Source organism: Oncorhynchus keta, chromosome 23, assembly GCF_023373465.1.
Source record: "Oncorhynchus keta strain PuntledgeMale-10-30-2019 chromosome 23, Oket_V2, whole genome shotgun sequence".
Classification (NCBI taxonomy): Eukaryota; Metazoa; Chordata; class Actinopteri; order Salmoniformes; family Salmonidae; genus Oncorhynchus; species Oncorhynchus keta.
Window position 1 is genome coordinate 17,628,059 of NC_068443.1, and position 14,084 is coordinate 17,642,142.

A 14,084-nucleotide genomic window follows, 5' to 3' on the forward strand; every position below is an offset into this window, starting at 1 on the left:
AGCTCTCTTGCCATATTTGGCTTGCTTGCTGCTCATTTCCGACACGATGTCGTCCAATCGTTTGTCGAGGAGTACGGTCCACTACCAAGCGATTACACTACACAGAAGTGACTCAATGGTCTGTCTGTCCATATTTCACTGTCAACAAACATTGAATTAATTCACTGTTCATCCTAGGCTGAACTATTGACCTATTTCCCTGTCAATAAAACGACATTGAAACCCCCATTCTGAATAATTATAACCGCGACAATATCCTTAATGAGAAGTTTTATTCCACGTTATATTTTGTCGTTTATACATACATTTCGCATAAAAGGCATAAAAACAGTTATGATAAAGTATTAATTCAGATCTAATATTTGTTATACCCCTTTCACAAAATGGTATTAATGTGTAAATGTTAAGAAAGTAAGGAAGTTGTATCAGTCCTAGTAGCCTAGCCTACACACACCTGTGAGTCAGTCCTTTCACAAGGTGTGTCAATAACGCAATGTCTCATATAGTGTTACATTGTACAACTTGTTGCTGGTGAGAAAACTCAGTGCTAGACTTGGACTATTTACATACTAGACAATTCATAGGACAACAGGCACTGGCACTGTTTGTTGGCCTTGGCCACCGCTAGCCTAATTATTCCACGAATAAGTGTATATTGTCCCCACTCTGTCAGGCGCAAAGACGAAGTAATGTATCACGCCTCTAGGAGCTGCGTTTGGTCCCACAATGAAATGTCTCTCGCTCAAAGCGCAGTATTTGGCCGTTCAGAACGCCTGGAGCTGCTGCGTCAATATGAGTTGGCACCCGCTGTTAACGTGGTCCATGACCTTCTGTTTGAGCAGTGCCAGTTCGTCCCGGAGCACGTTGGCAGAGGAGACCAACTCTGTGTGTTGGGTCTTCAAGTTTTTGACCCTGTCCTCCAGCCTCGAGATCCTCTCCAACTTCCTTTTCCGGCATTTGGACGCGGCCACCCTGTTTCTCAAGCGCTTTCTCTCGGCTTTTATCCGCTCCTGGCTCTCCATGTCGATAGGAGACAGCGGAGGGGTATCGCCGCTCATCTCGGGCACCGTCTGGGGCTCCTCTTTGAACGACTGTAGCCGAGCATGCTGTAGCCGTGGATGCTGGGGTGGCCGCTGGGGCTCGACGTGGGTTTGGGACGGGACGGCCGTGTAACTAGCGGAGGAGTGTCGGTCGCCGTTAAGTGCCGACGCAGAGCTGACAGCCCGACTGAAAGTGCCCAAGTTTGTGTATTCAGGTGGGTCGGGGCGGACGGTGCAGCTGTAGGGTATAGGACTGTCCGACACAGTAGATGAGGGTGCCATGTTGTTGGCAGCATTGGCTTGAGCGTCAGAGCTGCCATTGGGCATATGCTGTTGATAATGAAGCTCCGCGAGCGCCTTTACGAATCCCTCGGCAAAACCCTCTTGCTCGTCGGTGATGTTCTTGGGACAGAGGAACTGAGTTGGGGTCGGAGTCGTCAGCCCATTGCAGGACTGGATGATAAGCCTTTCCAATTCAGGGGAAGCCAGTTTTAATAATCCCACATCGGGGGATGTCAGGATGTCGATAGCTTTCGCCCGCAGATGAGGTTTAAACATTTTAGGGTCGTTGAGGTTCAGTGTCATGCTCTGCTTCATGGTTTTCGGGTTAAACCCATGATATCCGCCCACTGCGCCTTGCTGACCATTTATAGATTCGTCATATAATGTAGCTTCCATCTTGGTGGGCATCAATTGACGGGCCTTTATCGCGAATATAATAGCTGGAATAAAAATCCAAACATCAAAGGTCGAAATTACAATAAACAATATGTAGTGATAAATTGCAATCTGATGTCCCCAATCTTTTTACAGTCCTCGGACAAGTAGTTTTCGAATTTCAACTCGGAGGACAACTCCTGATGTCCGATATGGAAACTTTTCTTGAGACTTTATAAAATAATAGTATAAAACAAACAAAATAACTTTAACTCCTCAATCGATAGGCGTCTTTGTTTCAATTAGAATTGAAAAAATATTCGATTCGCCTATTGAAATAAGGTTTTTCTTCTTTAAGCAGATACGGTGTCTGACTCGACACAATGTAGTTTCTACCACTTCCAACGTGGAGACGAACTTTATCCACTTCTAAGCTGCTGCTATACTGAAAATAACAATGATGTCATGTATGAGGCTTCCTATTGGTTTGAGATGATGTGATGGGCGTTACTTTTTTAATGACATGCATGTTGCGTTGACAACCAGCCATATTCCCGCCTCCCGCAAAGGCTGATGGGATTAGGTAATGCAGTAAAAGGAACGTTGTCCTCTGGGATTACGTTTTTATTTTGAATATCTTCTTACCCGCTTTATTTTGTGACCCAATCTCAGTCAGGTTGACCAGATTACCTTTTAAAATCAGCTTTCACAATATTTGCTTTCTTTCTTTTGCTCTTTGACTTTGTGGGTGAAAGCATGGAAATGTGATATACTTCTGGTGCGTGTGACAGCGTGATGGTGGGCAGGGGGGTGTTTTGTTTTTCAGGTGATACGTTATGAAGGGGAATGATCATGTTCAAGTAAATATCAAATAGAACATTGTGCCTCACATTTTAAGGGGTGTTAGGTGTACAGAGTATAGGTATAACAAATAAGCAACTGTATAAACAATGTGTTCCTTCCTACACTGTAATTACACAGTTACTACCATGCAACTACATAGTCGAGGTATTACCATTACTGAATGTAAAGTGGAGCCAACTCTGTAACTTTATTTTTCATGAAATATTTCCCCAAATAGGTGTAGTCTATGGTTTATTATATTTATGATTTTCATGTGCAATATGTGGAGAAACTCCTTCCAGTTCCAGTAGAGCTCACTGGGCTTCAAAGAGGTGCTCCTCAGTCTCAAGCAAACTGTCTGACTGATTGATAGTGTTGGTATTGTGTCTCTGCTCGGGCCTTGCCGTGAGCTTTAACTCTGTCTGCTCACTCCTTGCAATATTCAACACATTCTATTTAACCCTGACTATAAATAAGTGGACAGACTTCAGCCACAGGCCACAAACTGAGGTTAACCCTGAAGTGACATGCTTGCCCTCAGGTTGCCTTGACGGCACAACAACCACCACCATTTGGAGGTATTTGACACCTTCACTTGGAATTCCAGATTGGGATATTTAGGAAAGTCTGTTCCTCCTGTCACAATAATGATACTAACAACAAATGGGTTCAATGACAACGTTCCAATCCCACAAACATATACACAGTCACAGGGACACACCAGATGAACACAGGCCAAAAAACAAAAACATGTGCGCATGCTCTCTCTCTTTCTCTCTCTCGCCCTCCCTCACACACTCATGCATTCTCTGTATGAAACTAGTAGTACTTGAGACAAGTTTCACAGCAGTCCCTCAGCAGTAGCTCCCTATAGAAGATAAAAGAGGTTTACACATTTCCCCCAGCACGCACCTGTGTTTATAACTGTAGCGGGGAATTTTCCTATCAACCTACCGCTGACCCGGCCATACTTCCTGTTTCTCTGTCCCTGTTTCCTGTCCAGTGGCCTGATGGGTAACCTCTAGATAACACCACCTTCCTCCCCTGGCTCAGCCAGCTGCTTCCACTGCATGGAGGTTTCTAATCAAGAGTTTAGTTTAGAACCCGGCCCAGCTGCTACAAGCTGTCCTTTGTTGTAGCGGTGGACCCTCAGTACATGAAAACACTCTTCCTTTCTGTGCTCTGCTCAGACCAAAATGTGGAGAGTTCACTTAGCATGTGTTGATCATAAATAGAGGAAAGTTAGATTACTCACTCACCAGTGTGTGTGTTAAACATGTCTACAGTGTTTGTTAAGGACCATCTGTTTCTTCCTGTCCTGCTGCTCTGTTTCTCTGTCTTCTCCTTCCTCTATTCTCCCTCTCTAATAAAATAGGGGTTTCTTGATATCCTCACTTTAGAAATTAAACTAAAATTGTACATCTGATTTAGTGGGCTAGTGTACATTCAGATTTGTGTGTGTACAATGACGAGCTGCCAGTGTTACAAACTCTCAGTTGAACAAACCAAAGAGATCCCCCGCTGCCTGGCCTGCTATGCGAGACCATAACGACTTACCATTTTTGGTCACTAACGCGTTCCGTTGGAAATCAAAGTACATTTCGCTAATCATCAAAGAGTGATTTCGTGGAAGTTATCGACATAAATTGTGATCTTCGAGGTCAGGTAATGTATAGAGCAAGTTGTTAAAGTTTCGTGTCGGGTTGACCCTGGTTAAATCAAATGTTTAGGGAGTCGCTTTTTACACCATGAATTGTCAAATGTACCAGACTGAACCGAGACCGGAATGAAATATAACAAATTGATTCCAAAAATGTAAAAGCAACATTGTATCACTTCAACGATCACTCACGCATAGTGCAACACTTTTAGTACTTTCACACTCTATCAACAGGAAAGCGACATGATCCCGTTGCTAGTGAATATCTATCTATACTGTTTTATGCGTAGTACACTATTTCCAGGGTTGGGGAGTAACGAATTACATGTAATCCGTTATATGTAAAGGATTACAAAAACGGTAACTGTAATCCGTTACATTACCAGCAAACATATTGTAATCAGGTTACAGAGACTTTTGAAAAACGAGGATTACTTCCGAGGATTACATTTAAATTCAGAAAGGATGTTTGCGGGAAAAAAATCTGACACTTCTCTGTTTTCCCAATGACATTCAAATCAGCATTGAAAAAAGGCGCAAATGTACATTTGTTCCAGTTGAGCGAGTCTGACCACAAGTCAGAGACCACTATGATGACACACCAAATGGGTTTGATGGATCGCGGGAAAAGAGCAGGAAAAGGTTTTTGTAGAATACAGTCCAAATGATGTCTTCCAATGGTGCGACTGCTGTCGGCATCCAAAGATGATCCAATTTGAATAAACTCTTTGAGGGAAGGTTGACAGCAGTGGTTTGGCCTCGCGATACGGATGCCACTTATTATTGATATCTACATAGTGCATTGATGTGAATCCTGCTCGCTCATTTAGTCATGCAATAAAATGCAAATTAATTACTTAAAAATCATACAATGCGATTTTCTGGATTTTTGTTTTAGATTCCGTCTCTCACAGTTGAAGTGTACCTATGATAAAAAATGACAGACCTCTACATGCTTTGTAAGTAGGAAAACCTGCAAAATCGGCAGTGTAACAAATACTTGTTCTCCCCACTGTACATACAGTACCAGTCAAAAGATTGGACACACCTACTCATTAAAGAGTTTTTCTTTATTTTTACTGTTTTCTACATTGTAGAATAATAGTGAAGCCATCAAGACTATGGAATAACACATATGGAATCATGTAGTAACCAAAAAAGTGTTAGCAAATCAAAATGTATTTTAGGTTCTTCAAAGTAGCCACCTTTTGCCTTGATAACATCTTTGAACATGCTTGGCATTCTCTCAACCAGCTTCACCTGGAGTGCTTTTCCAACAGTCTTGAAGGAGTTCCCACATATGCTGAGCACTTGTTGGTTGCATTTCCTTCACTCTGTGGTCCAACTCATCGCAAACCATCACAATTGTGTTGAGGTCAGGTGATTGTGGAGGCCAGGTCATCTGATGCAGCACTCCATCACTCTCCTTCTTGGTCAAATAGCCCTTAAACAGCCTGGAGGTGTGTTGGGTCGTTGTCCTGTTGAAAAACAACTGATAGTCCCACTAAGTGCAAACCAGATGGAATGGTGCATCGCTGCAGAATGCTGTGGTAGCCATGCTGGTAAAGTGTGCAAGTCCTATTCTTGAAGATCAAGGAATATAACATTTATTGGGATGACTGGAATTCTGATAGACTTTGTTTTTTTAATGTAAAGATATAATTTAATCGTATATGTAGTAGAAAGCGATGGGTTAGAAGAAGCCTACATAACCAACCCATAAAGTTAAATTGAACATCCATATATGGCCAGCTATGTAAACTTTAACATTGATTTATCCTGGAATAGATTTCATTCAGTTGGTAACATACATTTTTGTCTCCTTTTTTTAATTAAGTTAAAAACAAATTCTTATTTTCAATGACGGCCTAGGAACAGTGTTGCCCTGCCCTGCCTGTTCAGGAGCAGAACGACAGATTTGTACCTTGTCAGCTCGGGGATTTGAACTTGAAACCTTCCAGTTACTAGTCCAAGGCTCTAAACACTAGGCTATCCTGCCGCATTCTTCTAATGCTTCTTAAGGGGAAAGTAATCCAAAAGTAACTGAATGTAATTAGATTAAATTCCTGATTTTGGGTAATCCAAAAGTGACATTACTGTTTACAATTTTGGACATGTAACTGTAATGGATTACATTTAGAAAGTAACCTACCCAACCCGGATTATTTCTTATATCTTTAAAAAAAAATAAACACAATAGGTTTGTATGTTTTAATTTAATATTTTAGACCATAACCTATATGCATGTCTAAAAACAGATCCCTAGACATGCCATAAAAACCTTCTTCACCAGTAATCTATTTTTAATGATTCCGCTCTCTCTGTCCTGCAGGTGTTTTACATGGCTGGGTCAGACCCAGTAGAGTGGTACTATGTGGGGGTGGACGTGGGGACAGCCAGTGTGAGGGCTGCTCTAGTCACCAGGGAGGGCCAAGTAAAGACCACTGCAGAGGAGATGGTCACCATCTGGAAACCTCACTCAGACCATTATGTCCAGTCATCCACTGACATTTGGGCTAAGTGCTGTAGCACAGTCCGGGTAGGTGTTAGAGACTGTGTTCAGGTGTGACTAAAGTGCTCTGCAAAGTGATGTACTCTCTTGGAATTTCTTTAATTATTGGCGTAGATTAGTTTGATGTCTAACTCCAAGACCTTTTTGAATACTTTTTGATGTTTTGCAACGTTTTCGCACATTTAGCAGCAATACAAAACATAAACATCAACATGTAACCAACACCATATTCTTATGACAGAAAGTGACCCAGGGAGTGCAGAGGAATCAGGTCAGAGGGGTGGGTTTTGATGCCACCTGTTCCCTAGTGGTCCTGGACCAGAACTTTAAGCCTGTAGCTGTCAACCAGGATGGTGAGTGAGGGAATGATTCAAAATAGATTTATTACAGTTTTATTGAGTCCAACATTTCAACTACGTATTTGTCAAAATGTCTCCTCCCCTCCCTGTTGCCCTGTGTGTAGGTGAGGCTGAGAGGAACGTGGTGATGTGGATGGACCATCGCGCTGCAGAGCAGGCTGCACGCATCACCAGCACTGGCCACAGGGTCCTGAGCAGAGTGGGAGGGGTAATGTCACCAGAGATGCAGCCCCCCAAGCTGCTCTGGCTGAAAGAGGTTAGAGGTCACCCACTATAAGTCAACAGACAGTTTTATTGTTGGACACCGCTGATTGGCTAGTGCTGAGGTTTATTGCCCTGGTTTTATGTAATTTTCCCCTTACCCATAATTCTTTTGTCAGAACCTGAGAGCGACATGCTGGAGGGACGCTGCCCACTTTCTGGACCTCCCTGACTTCCTGTCCTGGAAAGCCACAGCTTCTCTGGCCAGGTGAGCTTTAGAACAGAAGGAGAGGGGGTTTGTGCGTGTGTGTGTGCGTGTTTGTGTATCTTGACCAGTCCCAGTGTGTGTATCTTGACCAGTCCCAGTGTGTGTATCAGACAGATTCTCCCTTATCCTTCAGGTCCTTATGTACTGTGGTCTGTAAGTGGACCTATTGCCCCACAGAAAAATGGGACACTAGCTTCTGGACAGCCATTGGTTTGGAGGACTTACTGGAAAACAACAATTTCAAAATAGGTGAGCAGAGGGAACCGGTTTTCAACATCAAGGGAGTTTTCCTGGATAAATTAAAGATAAATAAGAAATATCAAACTCAGCACGAGTTGGTTTTGATTTCTCAATGGGAGTACCTACCTGTGGTTGCTCTCTGCAGCCAATGTGTGTTTCTCCAAACCCACCTAGGCAGTGTGACCTGCTGTCCAGGGAGCCCAGTGGGAGAAGGCCTTACCCAAGAAGCTGCAGCCGAACTGGGGCTGGACACGGGCACTGCAGTGGGAGCCTCCCTCATCGATGCCCACGCTGGAGGCCTAGGTAGACACTCATTCCAAGGGCCTCCTGTTTTTTTTGTTTTTAGTCACAAAATTGTTTTTGCGAATACCACTGGTGCTTCATATTGCCGCTAACAATTTATAGATGAGAATATAATAAAAATATAGATGAGCAGCTCAGTTTGTTTGAGTTTATTATCATCACCTGGATGAGTCACCTAACCAGACCTCGGTCATCTGGTTTCGTTTAGGCAGTTAAACTGCTCATGAACTTCGACTTTTGACTCCTGCTGGGACCTCTGCTGATTACAATTGCATGGGGTCAAACGTGAAAGTCTAAAGCACTCCGTGCTGTTCTAAACCTTTGTACATGTCAGACATGTACATGCACTCTGCTCCTTCACCTCTGTGTGCCTCCTCTTCCCCACCTCCTCCCACATTTAAAACTAGAACCAGCTTGGCAAACATTATCCCAGCAGTAAATGTCAACACTATATTCCACCGTGGAGGTTACAGACCCACTTCAAAGAGTGAAGATACTGATTTAACAATCCTCCATTTTGTGGCCCAGTCTCCCCATTGGCTATTATAAAACCCATGTTTTGGAATCATAAAGGATGTTTTATTCTGCTTGTCAAACAAATGTGTTCTTAGTGATAAAAAGAGAATAAGTAGAAGCCTTGTGCACAGCTTCCAACGGGTAGGTTATGGCAGGAACAACTTAGAATCATTTTTTATTTAGTTTTTATATATGTGTTTTGGGAATTCTCAGTGAACTTTGCAAAAGGTCAAAATGTAGTGGAAATGTCAAGTAGGCAGGGGAATGAGAAATATAAAGAAATCCACAACATACTGTACTTGATAGAAATGTAAATGTACAAATGTTCTTGGTACATGACCTACCCACATTTTTAACCATGTAAATAATGAGAATATGGTGTGTTTTGTGGATTCAGGTGTTATTGGTGCAGACGTGAGGGGGTTCTCCCTGCCCTGTGAGGACCAGCCAATCACGTCGCGCATGGCCATGATCTGTGGAACATCTTCCTGTCACATGGCGGTGAGTTGGTTAGACTTAAACAGCTCCTGTTGTCATATAATATAATATGTGCCACTTAGCAAATTTGATCTAAAGTGACTTATAGAACATTGACAGTGACAGACATATTCAATATGTGGGGCCCATGCAGGAATCCAACCCACAACCCAGGTTGCATCTTAGCCAAGTATGTTTATCTAGCATGGCGAATAGTATTGCAATGCCATTGGTCAGCAGTCCTTCCTGGTGACCAATCATGAGGGGTAGACCCTGACCTGCTGCAACCTCTTGAATCCTTCAGCTGGAGTCTAGTGTCATGAGTTTTAACATCTAGCTCTACTAGGGGGAGGTGAGGGGGCCTGATGCTATGTTGAAGCCTCTATGTGTTATTCTGTCCCCATGTGTTCAGATCAGCCAGGGGCCCCTGTTTGTACCGGGTGTGTGGGGACCATACATGTCCGGCATGGTGCCTGAGTTGTGGCTCAACGAGGGAGGACAGAGTGCTACTGGAAGACTGGTTAGTTCAGCTCTGCTCCCCTGGGTCCTACTCTACTAGACCAGGCCTATTCAACTACTGGTCTATGGCCCTGCAGAAATACTGCTTTTTCTTCTCTACCCAGTAGTTAATTGATCAATTTATGTCACCTATTGGGCCAAGAACCCATACACCTGGTGTCTCAGTCTGTAATCGTGACTTTGTCTATGTGTGAACTGTGACCTGAAGTAATCTGCTACATATGCATTATACACTGAGAACTGTCTGACACAGTACGCCTCGATGACTAGCGTTGCTCAAACCACATCCACAAAACCATAATGTCTCTTTTTTTTCTTCTCCGACCTCAGATTGACCATGTGGTGAAAGGTCATGTAGCCTACCCCCAGCTACAGGAGCAGGCGGTGAAAGGGTCAGCTATTTACAGCAATGTATGTTGTTGAAACAACAACATACATTTCACATGGAATAGTACAGAATACACACTTAACATGAACCGCATACTCTGTCCAGATATGTAGGCCCAGAATGCTTAGAATCCATATGAATCCACTAACCTACTAAGAGCACGGTGTAACTGTCTGTTATCACCTGTCCTGGCATGTCAATTGACAAAGGTCTTGGGCAATGGGAAAAACAGTTTTTCTCGCTCGTAAACATTTTTTACATTTTTGTGCCATCTTCTGTTGCGAGAAAATGATTGATTTACTATTGCTCGAAGACATTACATTGTTCCAATAGCAGCTGAGAAGTCAATTACTTGATACACTTTACAAAATAAATTCCCAATGAGAAACCACCTTTCTACACAAAGAATTGTCAATCAGCAACATAATACGAAGTAGGTTTCAAAAAGTGTAACATATCACCTATATTTCCCTGCAGTGGGGAGCATATCTACAGTTACCTAAACAGACACCTGTCCTCCATGGCTAAAGACCTGGGGGCTCCCCTGGAGCTGCTGGCCTCCAGCCTCCACGTCTGGCCAGACTTTCATGGCAACCGCTCCCCCCTGGCAGACCCCACTCTGAGGGGCGCGGTGAGGAGATACCACCTCTGGTTCAGGGCTCTTATAGACTGCTCCCAGATCTGTTTATGCTATCTTGCCTAGTCTTTATCATCATCGGGCAAGGACAATGACAATAGAAGTTGGCAACACACACATACACACTTTTCACACATCATATGCTGTCACTACTCTAGTCTTTATTTAGACTATTATTATTATCTACTCTGATGCCTAGTCACCCTGCCTTTTATGTACATATTTACCTCAAATACCTGGAACCCCTACACATTGTTCTGGTACTGGTAATACCTGGAACCACTACACATTGTTCTGGTACTGGTAATACCTGGAATCCCTACACATTGATCTGGTACTGGTAATACCTGTATATAGATAGCTTCATTCTTGTGAAAACATTTTTTTTTCAACTCTGCGTCGTTGGGAAGGGCTTGTAAGCAAGTATTTCACGGTAAAGACTACACCCTTTGACAAATACTTTTTATTTTTTATTAGTATTTGATTTGAAGACAGCACAAACCGATCTGGGACCAGGCTAGGTCTCTGACCCCCTGGGCTCAGAAATCATTCAGAAACAAATGTCATGACACTATATAAAAGCCAATGAAGGGTTTTATGCCAAAGTGTCAAAATGCCAGACCTGTATGACTTTGCTTATAAATGATTTGTGAAGCATCTATTTAGTTCTTAGGAATCCTTCATGAATGCCCAACAAAGCTTTTCTAAGGGGTACTGAAGGTGCTCTGTGTGTGTACAGGTGGTTGGGCTGCCATTGTCCCAGACCCTGGATGACCTGGCCCTGCTTTACCTTGCTACTGTACAGGCACTGGCTGTGAGTGTCACTACTAATAATCCATAGCGCTTTTCTGAAACCCAAAAAAGCTTGAATACTACATTTTAATATAAACATGTCACACATTACTTGAAATATGTACCTAGATTATCCTATCCTAAATGATTGTGTGTGGTTATGATAGCCAGAGGAGTATGTCCTCCCTGTAAATTGTAAAAAGGGCTTTATAAACTAATTAGATTGATTGGTTATATATCGTAACAATCCCCTCCTGCCTCTCTCCTTTCAGCTGGGCACCCAGCATATCCTAGAGGCCATGACACAGGCAGGACATGACATCACAACCCTCTTCCTGTGTGGGGGGTTGAGTAAGAATCCTCTCTATGTGCAGATACACGCCAATGCCACAGGTGGGTGATGGAGGGTGATCTAGTTTGTGTCCAGCAGCTGTAAAACATGTGAAACGGGAAGTACTACCTAACCTGAACTCGAGAAACACCCCCACTGAAAACTAACCTAGATTATTTCAGTTGAGGTTCTGAATTATTATTTAGAAATGTATATTTCTCATTATGAAGAGAGTGAGTAAACACTCCTATTAATTCCCTATTTGTAAAATAACTTGAGTGCTTATGAAGGGATGTAACAATACTGCGTGTTGTCTCCTCAGGGTTGCCCTTGGTGCTTCCTGCCCAGACAGAGGCTGTGTTGGTGGGAGCAGCAGTCCTAGGTGCCTGTGCTTCCCATGATTATAGCTCCATACTGGTGAGTGCAGAACACACACATACACAATAAACACAGCAGTAGAATATTTAGTTGGACATCATAGCAGCTCATTCCTGACTCCATACTACCATCTACTGGAGAGGAACTAAGGTAAAGGAGAAATGCACAGATTCCCTTGCCGTGTCTCAAGGAGGAGACTTGTGCAAAGTCTGGTGAGATGACATGGAGGTGGCTAGATAGCTATCTAAAGAGAGGGCTCTGGGGGTGTCACTCTGTGGCATTCAGCAGCATACCACTGAACACTGGGTAGTGGCCCACCCCATAAGCCAGACGTGCTAAAAATATGAATGTGTGTTATTGTTTGCACAGGGTCGCACCAGTCCCCTCATTTGGAGTCATAACTGCTCATGCAGTTGGTGCTGTCTGAGGATTTGAGCTAGGGATGACAGACTAGGGATGACAGGGCAGTGTGAACTATAGAGATTATACAGAAGGATAACTATAAGGCCAGGAAGGAGAATTGTACTGCCTACGTACTGTATGTCACAAACTTCATAGACAGTTGAGCCTTCCCTTTTCAAAGCAGGTGATGGGCTGTTCTCGACCTCACCTCTCCAGATCAAAACTCAATGTGTATGATTTATGGATCACTGCTTGGTTTATGAATGCATGTTTTAGGAGGCGATGGAGAAAATGGCCAAAGTGGGAAAAGTTGTTCAGCCTGACCACGAGCTCTGGAGGTGAGACGAGAGACTGGCCTGCATCAGTGTTGGGTTTCATTGGTCAAACATCTGTGGGTTGTGCTGGAGGCATGTGCTGGGTACAATGATGAATTAACATTAATGTTGGAAACATCACTACTGATATATGAAAGTATATTTGTCATCAATTTTGCTCTAATGATGTCATTCTAATAATGTTTTTCTATTGTTCTAGTATCTGACTAGAGGAACTGTTCTCTCTCTCTTAGCTTTTACAGGAAGAAGTACTCTGTGTTCCTGCGCCTCCATGTCCACCAGAGGGAGTACATGGCCCTTATGAATGACTGACTGAGAACCAAGAGGTGCCACTGTCCAACCTGTTGAAATAGCAGACAGCGAGGTTGGATTAGACTGAATGTAATATCAAGTAGAGACTGTGGATACGACTATGATATCAAACACCCCAAATGAGTTGATTCCAAAAATCAGCTGGAACCAGATACCCAATACACCTATTAGGTGAAAAGAGTCTGAACTCGAACGTGATTTATAAAATGCTAAATGATGGTGACACTATATCCATCTCCAGTTGACGCATGCGGGAAGATGTAGGAAATGAATGCAATTTCCCATTATTTAAGATGTGAAGTCCTGGCCTGAAAATCTAATATGGCCTACAGTACTATCCACAGGACACTGATAAGAGTTAAAAATGCACTGACAGAAAGTCAACCTGTGAAAAGCAATAAAACAGTCATCTTGAAATATTATGCAAGTTTATAAGAATTTGAAATTGTGCCCATTGTCACTTTTTCACACCAAGGTCTATTTGCTATCATGAATCCCTCTCTCATGTCCTCTCTTTGATCTCTCTATCACACACATTATTTCTCTGATCTCCTCTTATCACATCTCTAACCTCTGATCTCATCTCTAACCTCTCTGTCTCCTGCTGTCCAAGCAGGCCGTAGAGGAATGTGTGTTCCTATTCCCTGTGCTGTACAGGATCAAAGACCAGTGTCCTCTGATGTTCTCCTGGTGACACAGAGGAATGCTCAAATCGCACACAGCTGAGTTATCAGGACTGGTTCATGTCCAGACCCAATGGCAGATCATCCTACACCAACCAGACCTGTATTTGATTTCTGTCCCGCTATGTTACATATAGTGGGGCAAAAAGGTATTTAGTCAGCCACTAATTGTGCAAGTTCTCCCACTTAAAAAGATAAGAGAGGCCTGTAATTTTCATCTTAGGTACACTT

The 14,084-nt window shown here is 43.0% G+C and overlaps 2 protein-coding genes across 4 annotated transcripts; one reads left to right on the forward strand and one right to left on the reverse strand.

Annotated features, from left to right (window-relative positions):
* Positions 1–255: 255 nt before the first annotated feature.
* Positions 256–2,116, reverse strand: LOC118375408 (transcription factor Jun-like). Its single transcript, XM_035761951.2, has one exon. It carries the CDS (start codon positions 1,728–1,730, stop codon positions 765–767), a length of 966 nt encoding a protein of 321 aa, XP_035617844.1. The 5' UTR covers positions 1,731–2,116; the 3' UTR covers positions 256–764.
* Positions 2,117–4,027: 1,911 nt separating this feature from the next.
* On the forward strand, positions 4,028–13,592 carry fggy (FGGY carbohydrate kinase domain containing). Of its 3 annotated transcripts, XM_035761945.2 has the most exons (16): positions 4,041–4,205; positions 6,533–6,739; positions 6,954–7,065; positions 7,176–7,327; positions 7,452–7,540; positions 7,674–7,789; positions 7,955–8,083; positions 8,997–9,100; positions 9,489–9,596; positions 9,926–9,987; positions 10,461–10,614; positions 11,360–11,434; positions 11,685–11,805; positions 12,066–12,160; positions 12,800–12,861; positions 13,092–13,592. In XM_035761945.2, exons 2-16 carry the CDS (start codon positions 6,542–6,544, stop codon positions 13,168–13,170), a joined length of 1,656 nt encoding a protein of 551 aa, XP_035617838.1. In that variant the 5' UTR covers positions 4,041–4,205; positions 6,533–6,541; the 3' UTR covers positions 13,171–13,592. The 3 variants fall into 3 exon arrangements, with proteins under 3 accessions (XP_052332646.1, XP_035617839.1, XP_035617838.1); XM_052476686.1 differs by lacking the exon at positions 10,461–10,614 and having other exon boundaries at positions 4,028–4,205; positions 9,926–10,006; XM_035761946.2 differs by lacking the exons at positions 10,461–10,614; positions 11,360–11,434 and having other exon boundaries at positions 4,033–4,205; positions 9,926–10,006.
* The last annotated feature ends 492 nt before the right edge of the window (positions 13,593–14,084 follow it).

Bases quoted from the DNA above. Each gene is read 5' to 3' on its own strand.
- LOC118375408 (XM_035761951.2), bottom strand. From the start codon at position 1,730: ATGCCCACCAAGATGGAAGCTACATTATATGACGAATCTATAAATGGT.
- fggy (XM_035761945.2), top strand. From the start codon at position 6,542: ATGGCTGGGTCAGACCCAGTAGAGTGGTACTATGTGGGGGTGGACGTG. The intron at 6,740-6,953 runs GTAGGTGTTAGA...TTCTTATGACAG, and splicing joins AGTGCTGTAGCACAGTCCGG to AAAGTGACCCAGGGAGTGCA. The intron at 7,066-7,175 runs GTGAGTGAGGGA...CCCTGTGTGTAG, and splicing joins TGTAGCTGTCAACCAGGATG to GTGAGGCTGAGAGGAACGTG.